Source organism: Magnolia sinica, chromosome 17 (assembly GCF_029962835.1).
Source record: "Magnolia sinica isolate HGM2019 chromosome 17, MsV1, whole genome shotgun sequence".
Classification (NCBI taxonomy): Eukaryota; Viridiplantae; Streptophyta; class Magnoliopsida; order Magnoliales; family Magnoliaceae; genus Magnolia; species Magnolia sinica.
In genome coordinates, this window is record NC_080589.1 from 68273389 (window position 1) to 68285244 (window position 11856).

The 11856-nt window shown below is 39.4% G+C and overlaps 1 protein-coding gene across 3 annotated transcripts in view; it reads left to right on the forward strand.

Moving 5' to 3' along the window:
- Nucleotides 1-6751, forward strand: part of LOC131231050 (pectin acetylesterase 9) — a 39585-nt gene extending 32834 nt beyond the window's left edge. Inside the window, exons 8-13 of one of the 3 annotated variants that reach the window (XM_058227133.1) lie at nt 1563-1619; nt 1704-1781; nt 2503-2608; nt 3768-3913; nt 4955-5065; nt 6249-6751. In XM_058227133.1, the coding sequence (XP_058083116.1) occupies nt 1563-1619; nt 1704-1781; nt 2503-2608; nt 3768-3913; nt 4955-5065; nt 6249-6257 (507 nt within the window). In that variant the 3' untranslated portion in view covers nt 6258-6751. Of the gene's footprint in view, nt 1-1562; nt 1620-1703; nt 1782-2502; nt 2609-3767; nt 3914-4930; nt 5066-6248 lie in introns of those variants that run through there. The other 2 variants (XM_058227134.1, XM_058227135.1) reach the window with 2 other exon arrangements.
- The last annotated feature ends 5105 nt before the right edge of the window (nt 6752-11856 follow it).

An 11856-nucleotide genomic window follows, 5' to 3' on the forward strand; every position in this document is an offset into this window, starting at 1 on the left:
CCTAAATGCCTCTCCTTGAGGCATTTTGCCCACATTTCAATTAAAAAATCTTGGTAGGAACACTAAATTGCCAATCCTTGAGGCATTTTCCCACTTCTCCAATTCAAAACCCAAGAAAGGGCAACTAAATACTTATGGTTGAGGCATTTTCCTTACTTTACAAGTTAAAATTAAGGTTAAATGCACCAAAATGCCAATCCATGAGGCATTTGGCTCACTTTTCAACTTAAAATTGTTGGTAAGGGTGCCTGAATGCCTATCCTTGAGGCATTTTGCCAACTTTTTTGAGTTAAGAATCTAGGTGGGGTGCTATAATGTTAATCCTTGAGATATTTTGTCCATTCTTCAAGTTCAAAATCTCAATAAGGATGCCTACCACAATTTTCAAAGTTAAAAATCTAGGTAGGGATGCTAAAGTGCTGACCCTTGAGGCATTTTGCCCACTTTCCAAGTTCAAAAATATCATGAAGGATGCCTAACTGCCTATCATTGAGGCATTTTCCCCACTTTTTGAGTTAAAATTCCGGTTAAAGGCACCAAAATCCCAATCCATGGTTCATTTTATCCACTTTTCATGTTGAAAATCTGGGTAAGGGCACCAAAATGCCAATACATAAGTCATTTTGCCCACTTCTCAAGTTAAAACTCTAGTACGCGATATGTGTGAGCATATGAAGCATTAACCCTGTGGGACTTAATATGGATGAGCCATGAGCCAAACTCACACTAACAGACAATCCTCACCCATCAATTGAAGGATCTTTTAGGAACATATGGACGGTCAACGAACTTTGTTTGATGTTTCTTAACCATTTATTGATCTTCCTCAAAAGTCCTTCAAGCAAATGGTTGGTTGGGATTGTCCAGCCTACATGATTTATGATGGCCTTTGGCCCATTCATGGTGCATCCTTTCGCATGTAGAAGTTCTAATAACTGATAAGTAACTTGGATATATGTGTTTAACACCTTAGTCTATCTCGAAATATTATGACCGAAATGCCTGCAACACATATTGAGATCAGACAGTAAGCATAGTAGACAAGGAAGAGCATTATGTATGCATTGCATAATGCACGTTGTATACTATAAAGGAGAACGTAAATGGGCCCCTATGGATCAGCTAAAAATGCAGATAGAGCAGACATCCTCCGCTCATATTGAGAATGTGACGATAACAGGCCTCTCTGTTACCATCCATATTCTCACTTTGTGGCCCATTTTCATGGGCAGGAGAGTTTACAACATCCTACGATCTGCATTTTTTGGTACAAGCTAAATGGATCCACTTCAGCAAAATATGCATGTACCAATGATGTTCTTAGATAGGCCCAAATGGGCCATGAGTCAGCCAATGTGCATTCCTTTTTTAATCAAATGGTTCATTGATGCAACATCCCACCATTTGCATTTTGTGGGATAAGCCAAATTCAACCACTTCAGCAAACTCTGCATGGACCAATGATGTTCTTTTGGCCCAGTCTGAAATATGGGGTACGCCCAAACAGGCCATTAGTTAGTCAACATGCGTTCCTTTTCTAATCATACAGGTTTTCAATGCAGGGAGTAGAGCAAAATCTAAATGAAAACTGCACAAGTTCTCTTTACTATCCATCTCAGGTTTGGATAGTAAATTGTATTTCATCAACGTGGTGTTTTTTTTTTTTTTTCCTTAGGATTATTGACTTTTGTGTTTGGATGTAGTGCTTCTTCCCACAATATGCTCTGCCATTTATACAAACTCCGTATTTCATCTTGAATTCTGCATATGATGTATTTCAGGTAAGCACTGTGGCACCCCAAAACCTCGTACTTCTACTAAAGAGAAGTGGAATTTCCGGGTCCTGATTCATAAGTTGGATCCATGCTTCAGTGATCCTGGCTGTTGATCTTATGTGACCAATCATGGTCCCAGATATTAAGTTCCTAGCCCTTTGATCAGTGGCCTGAAATTAGACTGTTAAAAACAAATACAGAAAGGATAACCATAGATATGGCTAGGATCTTCTAATCTAGAAGGCCTTTTGTGGCATTCTAATACAAGCTGATGCCCATCAGATGAACAGTCCAGTTTGCCAGACCATGGGCCCCACTCGACCTGATAATTCCACCAATTGGAAAGCCTAGAATGCATTGCACTCATATATAAGCTATAGTCAACTAGTTTGTGATTTAATGTTAAGGGCTGACTCTTAGGCTGTGTTTGGATGTTTAATCAAATTGAATTGCAATAATTCACTTCAGTAAAGAGCGAAATGACTGAAGTGGAACCAAGCCACTCAATTCATAATAACGTACTAGCACTCGAACGGGAATCATAGTTGAAATGCATGGAATTGCATTTGGGGGGTTTGGTGCTGCCTCCATTTTGTCCATTTACGCTACAATGAATTGAATGAATTGCAATTCAGTTAGCATCCAAACAAGCCCAAACACAGTGTGGACACAGCACATCAGAATTTTGCACGGCATTACAACTGATTGGATTCATTTATATTAACAGTTTCACCATGCATTGGTTCCATTCTCTGCTGATCCTCATGGACATTGGCGCCCCTGTGAGTTCAATCCGGATGCATGTACTCTGAGTCAGATCACTGTCTTGCAAGGTCGTATCTTTCTTCCTTCATTTCTTTCTGATTACCAATTTTCCTTTAAGTGAATCCCACTCTCTTCTTATGTGCATGTGTATGCAAGATCTGGGTCATTCATTGTGTGGACTCACATTTGCATGTTCCATGTCTGGACAATCAAACTGGTCCTGTCATTAGGTCGGCCACACGTGTACAGAAGAAATGGACTGTTAAAAGACTTGACTAACAGTCTGCATTTGGCATACATGTGGCCCACTCAATGAAACAAAAATGCAAAGAGGTACTGAACTTTGCATTGCATTTGATATAGGAACGTGGGATCTTCATGACAAATCCTCTTATTTACTAACAGGAGAAATGATCTCTTAGTATCGGGTCTGTAAATAGCTTCCATGAGAACTCATCACATGCGATGTGTGCATGACATACAACCCATCCATCGGATGCATCACCTCATGAAACCCTTAGGACCCAAAAATCAGCCCAATCCTAAGTTCAGATGGGTGTGGGCCACAGCAAAGGGACACAAGGTGCACTGGGACAGCCACCCTAGATTATCACCAGGGCCCACCTGAGTTGCAAAACAGCCTGATTGTTTCCCTAACGGTTCATCCAAACCAGATGAAGGGTCTATACAGCTTGAATTGCATATATGAAACACGGTGGGCCTCCAACAAACATCAAGGGTGGGCATCCTCTCCTAGCTAGTCCCCTTTTCTGTGGCCCACCTAAGTCTTGGATGGGGCTGATTTTTGGGCCCTAGGGGTTTCATGAGATATCACGAATGAGTTCTCACCAGTTCTCATATAGGCTATTTACAAACTGGTTCCTAGGAGGTATCTCTCTACTGATAGAACTAGCTTGTTGACACATCAACAGTTCTTACAGTGTAATCCATTGCTCATCTGGACCACCAGATCAGTGAACAGGTCTGGTTTTCAGTCCTGGGCACCAACATGGTGGAGACCCGCCTGATGAGCAGCTTGGATCTCATATGCATGTGCTACATTTTCCACGTCTGTCCGTGAGCCCACTCGACAGGTCCAAAACTGCATCCAGGTCTCATTTCTCGATCTGAAAATGGGCCATGACCATTGAATCAATCTATGCTTATGAACCATCAAGAGCTCTTCTGGATTTTCTCAACAATTACTGTCTTTTGTATGTCCTACAGGTTTCAGACACCAAATGCTTGCAACCTTGAGATTGTTTGAACAGTCTCGAGTCGAAGGGATGTTTATAAATTCATGTTTCGCACATTGCCAGTCGGAGTCGCAAGACACATGGTTTGCACCCGACTCTCCAACAGTGCATAATAAGGTATTTACCATCTCAAACATTCCTGGTCTGATACCAAAATTGCATTGCATTTAAAACAAAACAATACAGATCAGCTGAAAAATACACTTTGGGGCATGTTTGGACGTACCCCAGAATGAGAATTGGATTGAATACAAACTGATCAGCTGAAAAGTACACTATGGGGCCCGCTTGGACGTACCCCAGAATGAGAATTGGATCTAATACAACTGATCAGCTGAAACATACACTCTGGGGCCTGTTTGGACGTACCCCAGAATGATAATTGGATTGAATACAAACTGTTCCATTGCCATTTTGCATCGACGATTTACACGGTCTGCTCAACGGTAAATGTATAGTTCACTGATGGGTTGGATTCTGTTCATGTGGGGCCCATGTTGAATGATCCAAACCGTTGTAATGATGCCCCTCGGCATGGATGCAGAATCGCTGGGAATCTAGTACTATAATTTGGACTTCTTTCCAATGAATGGGAACCATAACTTTTTGGGTTGACCATCAATGAGTAGGAATCTTTGAATTTGGGAGATCTCATGAGCATCTCCCATCCATTTTAAGGCCTACCATACCAACAGTTTGGATCATCAAACCATGGGGCCCACACCCACAAATTTCAACTTTATCAGCAAACTATGCATTTGCTGATGAGCAGGACTCTCTAATCCCTCTTTTGCAGAAGAGAGAATTGTTTGGCTCATCAAGCAAAATGCCAATGATTGGAGGAGCTAATTGCTCTGGGTCTACAGGGATGTCTGCAAGAAATGTACAAGATCCAAACTGCTCATCTGTTGGGGCCCGCCGTGAACTCAGCATGACTCAAAAATCAGGCCAAACAGCGAATCCTCTCACTTGATTCAAGGAAACAAATGACCACTGACTTCTTGAAGCTTTGTTCTGATCGAGCGGTTAGGGTTGTCCGATCGGCCTGCTTTTTGTCGTGGCTAGTTCATGCCATGCTCCTCTAGATGGACAGTTAGCATTCCTTGTGTTTTAAGCAGTTGCCACTCAGTGCAGTAACCAGCAGACTATTGTGTTCAGACAATTGCACAGGCTGTTGGAGATTGGTACTTTGGACGGAACATCACGAAGGAGATCGACTGTCCATATCCTTGCAACCACACATGTCACAACCTGATACCGCAGAATCAGGTACGCATTGTTTGGTTACAGATCAAGATCTATCTACAACATGTGAGAAATAAGCATCCTAAGATCCAAGGTCATCCTAACAATCAGTCAATGGAGTGGAAAAATACTGAAATGTGATAACCTTGCATTCCTTTCAATTCCAACTTGAAAAACTCAAAACATCGCGATTTAATCCAGCTTCAATGCTATCATAGGAAAAGCAATTGCAACTCAGTTATTTCCACTTTTGGCCTGTTTGGATTGGTGAAATCCAAAAGGGAAAAAAAAAAAAACTGTGAAAAAGGAGAACATTTCCTATAGACAAGATGTTTTCTGCTGATTGTGACAATAAAGTAACTTGTGAAAAACTATTTTTATTTCCACGGTTTTCCTTAAAAAACGAGCATTTTTCTTTTCTTGCAGAGCAGTTGATAATCTTCTTTTCCATTCTAAGATCCAAATTTTACTTTTTTACCATTAGTCATTCTACATTTTCCTGATCCTCATGGAAACTAAAACAAACAACCTGTCTAGGATTATTTTCCACATGACATTGTCTATGGTGGGAGCAGATTAGGTGCAGCCCTTACTGTGGGGCCCACCTTGATGTATGTATTCCATATCACACCATCCATCCGTTTTGCTAGATCATTTTAGGGCATGATCCAAAAAATGGAGAAGATCCAAACCTCAGGTGGAGCATACTACAGGAAAACAGTGGTGATTAACCATTAAAAACTTCCTGTGGGCCACAAAAGTTTTGGATCAAGCTGATATTTGTTTTTTTTTTTTTTCCATCATCTAGTTTTGTAACATCTTATCCACAGGTAGGAAGTTTTTAATGGTCGGGCACTCAATCACCACTGTTTCCTATAGTATGGTCCACTTGAGATTTGGATTTGCTTAATTTTTGGGCTCATGCCCTAAAATGACATGGAAAAACAGATGGGCAGAGTGGATATAGAATAAATACTTCAAGGTGGGCCACATGGTAAGGGCCGCACTTAATCCTCTCCCTCCATTGTAGTCTTCAGATGTGACATTTTCCTTTTCAAATTGACATTTTGGATTCCACTAATCCAAACAGGCCTTTACTTCAACTAATTACTGCAATTCAATTCAATAGTCCATCCAAACACGACCTAATCGTGATATCTTCTCTCATCTAAATGCCTTCCTTTTCTAACACAATCAACATTGGCAGTTAGCTTGAAATGATACATCCAAAGAAAATGAAGGTTACCACAATGATTGTAGGCGGTCTTGGAGGTTTCTCACTTCTTTCATCAACAGCAATCGATTGAGCGAAACAATAACGAAACGAATTGGGTTTCGAAGGATGAATTGCAGATTGAATCTACATTGCATTGATCAAGATCTCGAAGAGTTCTTGTGGTATAGATCTGTAAAAAAAAAAAAAAAAAAAGGATGAATTGCAGATTGAATCTACATCTGCATTGATCAAGATCTGGAAGCGTTCTTGAGTTATAGATCTATAAAATGTTCACTCCATAGTATCATTTCTACGTTAAAAAACTACAATTGAGTGTCTCAAGTAAGCTGCATTGACAGATTTTCAATTTATAAAATTGCAAATCTATCAAATGCAGCATCTCACGGATTATGGAATTATTTAAGGAGGATTGGTGTGATAGAAACAACAAAATTCTTTGTAGTTCTATGTTACCAGCCCATGTCAGTTTTCAATTCTAACAAGTGGGCCCATGTGTTTAGTGATCTAGACCGTTGGATTGTCACGTCTATCTGTGGATAGACGGGTAAGAAGAGAGAAATGATGAAATGGCTCAAATTCAAATGGAAAAGAGTTCAAGATTGGTTACCGGGAGATCTTCCATCTGTGGTGGTGCAACGGATCAATGGTCCAGATTACCCCGCCAATGGCTTCATCCTAGCGTGGTTCACCTGATGAATGGCTTGGATGGAACATATGCAACATTGTGGGTCCCACACACAAACGAATGGTTGTCATCCGCTCTCCATGGTTCACTGTGGTGTGGCCGACCTGGATTGTGGATCCGGCAGATTTTCGGCCCCGTGGCCTAGCATGAAGGGATGCACCTGATTGATGGAGGGGATGTTGCATGCACAAGGTTGGACCCACATAACTCAGTTTTCAGGAGGAAATTGACTCTTTCCAATGGGATTATTAAGACATGCAACGGTTAGTTTTTCAACTGCTCATGGGATTAGTTTTTCAAGTCAGCTGCTCAAAGGTAAAAACCAAAAGATTTTTCTGCCACCTTGTCACGTGTCTACAACATCCCAGCCATGCAAAAGCACCACACCCATAATCAAGCTTACCTGGATCGAAATCAGAACCAATCCTTCCATCAGGTGGGCCAAACATGTATGTTGATCATCGGCTATCCATTGATTTCGATGCATCTCCTGCCCAACAACTCAGATCTGCAGGGGAACTGCGGAAGCACACAGAGATGAATCAAGCAAAGTATACACAATCACACAACCAAATCCAAACAAGAACAATTCGATTTTTACATAGAAAAACCTTTGCGGGAAAAAACCATGCCACAGAGCCATGAGTATGCACTGTGAAAGCAAAAATTACAAGAGATAAATATTACTGATTTGAACAAGCCTTGAATCCACTTCACAAGCCCTAGATATGCCCTCGAAACTATTAGGAATGAATTAAAAAGCCCTGGAACACCTCCTCTCTACCATATCCCAATATATATACTATCACAATCGGAATAAGAAACAAATCCCGCACTTATACAATTCTAACACACTCGATGAGACCTTTAATGGCATTGACATCCATCGAAGACCTTGATGGCATCTAAGTTTCTTAGATGACATCGAGTAGCAACACCCCTATTATTGATAGATTTAAAACATCAACAATATGATCGACGTGATTTTTCACCCCAAGTAATTTTCATGATGGCCTGACCTCTTGTACGGTTGGGATGCCATACACGTGTGCGACGCATTCAAGGGTGTGGTTTCTCTTTAATAAAATGGTAATTAGATATCCTACATCTGGCCCACTTATGTGGTGATGTGAATTCCATCAGTGATAAGTTGGCCAAAAAAGACAGTTGATGGCATGGGCTTCTTATGTGGCCCCAAAGAAGTTTTCAACGGTAAGTATTCAATCCCCCTTGCTTTCTGTGGTGGGGTCCACTTGAGCTTTAGATTTACCTGATTTTTTAACCCATGCTCTAAAATAATTCCAAAAAATGGGTGGACGGTGTGAATATAGCCCACACATCATGGTGGGACCTACACAACTTTATAACATTGGGTGAAATTGGCACAAGACCTAATGCAATCCCATCTAATCTAACTCCAAGCTTTTACCTTCTTCGCAAACATGAAGTGGAGTTGGCATGGACCAGATGCAATTCCATCCCACCTAATCCCTTCTAATCCTACTGCCCAAAGACGCCCTTAATGGCATCGACATCCATGGAAGACCTCGATGGGATCGAAGTTTCTTCAATGGCATGGAGTAGCAACACCCCTATTATTGACCTATTTAAAACATCAACAATAAGATCGACGTGATTTTTCACCCCATGTAATTTTCATGATGGCCTGACCTCTTGTACGGTTGGGATGCCATACACGTGTGCGACGCATTCAAGGGTGTGGTTTCTCTTTAATAAAATGGTAATTAGATACCCTACATCTGGCCCACTTATGTGGTGATGTGAATTCCATCAGTGATAAGTTGGCCAAAAAAGACAGTGGATGGATGATCCTAACCACTTGATGATTTTCGTGCAAATAGACGGTTGAACAGGCAACGGTCCAAATTCAATGTGCAAAATTTCATTGATCAAGGTTGTGATGCCCCACCTACTGGAGCTAATCTAATGGATGATTCAGATACCATCTAAGCTCGTGGAATGCACGGTTAAGATGAGTGGAGTCTGATGAAGTGCTAACTACTAGGGGTCCATTTATAAAAATAAAAAAAATAAAAAAATAAAAAAAAGATGAAAAAAATCCCAAAAACAAATGCTACAGTACTCTGATAGTTCACCACCATTTCACAAATCGTGATAAATCATCTACCGTCCACGTGGCTGACGATTCAAAAAGTACTGCTGATTCTATTTGTGGCCCATGGATGGATGGTTGAGAAGTGAAGTGCAGCAATGGTCTTCGTTCGACTGAAAAAGACCTCAACATCAACCGTTTGGTGTGGTCTTCCAAGCTGGCAGAATGGGGATTTTTTCATGTATGGTGGGACCCAAATGATTAGATGGTCTTAGATTACCTAACCATGGGCCCCACTTGTCAGAACTGAAAAGCCATGCAGACATTACGCACCATCTAACTTCTTCCTACCCTTTATCATAATGATTTCCATTTGACCCTCTGTCCTGCTAATTTATCAGTTTTACATGGCATCTGAGACGTACAATAGATGGGCCACGCTATGAGGGTTAGCTGGGGCAAAAATCAGGCTGATCCATTCAATCCCAAGACACAGTCCAACAATCAGATTTGTTGAACAATCCTAACCTTTGATTCCTTGAAACTTGCTTCTTGAAATAGGAACGTTGGATTAAACAATAATAATAATAATAATAATAATATCATTCTTAACTGTAAAATAAATGCCCACCAATTGAATGGTTGGTTAATTAAATAAGTATCATTTTCTTTCAGGATAAGTCTAAAGTGGGACTTATAATTTGGACAGTTTAATTGAATTAATCGCATGCATTGTTCAAAATGTATTTGATATTATCCGTACCTCCAGCTCAGCAATATCGATAATACTAGTAGTATAATAAAAAATAAAAAAATTAAACACTAACAATATATTATTTATTACATTAATATTGATTGTATTTTTTATTGTATGAATTTTAGGTGTTGCTTGTATGGCCAGTGTATCAATGATATTTTGATAATATTATTAATATATTGATATTGTCAAAATTTTATTTATTAAATTTTTTTACGGATACATATTTGTGCGATGAATGCTATATATATATAAGCAGTTGGTTTGATGGATGAATTGATGAATGTGTGTGTGCGTGTATATATACATTAATGGGTAAATGAACTATACGCGTGTTTGTATGTATGTATATGCATGGATGGATGCTTGTGTTTTGCCATGTTTTTCAATATTTTCATGTATCGACAATACATGCTTTTAGGATTAGTTAAAGAGAAACTTATATTTGAATTCTAAATATATAAATATATGTCTTTTCATTATTATTATATTCTTAAATATGTATGTGCATTTGTATCAGAATCTGTAGAATCAGATCAATGTACAAGTTGAGCTAAATGGCGTATTTGATATCTTTAGGGCGCCAAATATAAGGACATATCGTATATTTGAAAAACTTCGATGTTTAAGCTATTCCTAGATAAGTACAAGTAATCGTTATGGCCACATAAGTACTAAAGCTGTTATGGGCATTTAATAAAAGCAAAACCATGATTAAGGAAAAGTAACTGTTCTTTCCTAATTAGTTATACACAAAGGCGCTACTACGTGAACAAGTGGTTATTCTCGCATCTTTCCCAGGAAAGGCTACAAATAACAGACACATATTTGAAGAGAGATCCAATATCAACCCAATAACACGATCAATCAACCCAACAACACAAGCAGCCAACTAGTGCAACGTTGTTTATCTTAATTGAGCCCATTATCCTCACCGCTCATCAACTGTTGGATGCTCAGACTTTAGGAGTAATCTAGTTCAAGTCTATCCTATGCATACTGACTAACTTTAGGTAGCTCTAATTCACTTCCATCTGCTGCCGTATGCCGGATTTGAAAGAAGACATTAACTTTAGGAACTGTCCATCTATGCTCGTATGTTTGGCCGATTGTAGTTGCAATTCTTGACATTACTTTAACCTTACCCACCATTATGTTATTCAGGGAAGCATACTACTGCTTTCAATAAGGTTGGTGATCCTGTTTTAGTGGTGAGTATCACTCATTTCCACAAATTCACGTTTCATTTAATTTTCATCCAACTATACAATTACTACATTTTCAAAAGTTTTTGATTTTCAAAGCAAAAAAAAAAAAAAAAACAACTTATTGGAGAAAAAGCCCCAACATTCGCCAATCGCCTTATAGTGTGCGCACTTGACAACAGTTGGCTGATTAGACGATCGGTCAAGCCACGACTGAACACCGTTCTATATTGACGCTAAGGGTCGATGGTCATGGTTTGAATTAAACCTAATCGGTTCTGACACGCCAACAAACTCTACACGTGTTCCACGTGTTCGAATTCGAAACCAACAATGTATATTTTAGCATCTCCTAAAGTTTTGTTGAAAAATCCTACCATTTTTTCATGTTTTCTCAATGTATTTTCATATTTTTGAGAATCAGCAACATTATTAGCGATAACGATATTGTTTTCATATCTTCGGCCAATGAAACTTATATTGGTACAATACTTCAAACAACAATTATATAAATAATTACTCATGGCTTGGTGGTAAACTCATAAGAGTTTCAACATAGAAGTCAAAGATCTTCGGCAATTTCTCAGTAACCACTACGTGCCTGCTCCCTTTACTTGGCATGAGCCTAAAATTAAAGCATATTCAAAGCTCAAATGGTCCACACCATAGGAAACAACCAGAATTGAATGCATACCATAGAAAACTTCCCAAGAACAACTGAAAATTTAGATCAAGCTGATATTTGTATTTTTGCTTCATCTATGATTTTGTGCTCATTCTCTAAAATGCAACAAACAAAGTAATAAGACATCAGGGTACCATAGCCCAAAAAATTTGAACCATGTGCCAAAAAGACT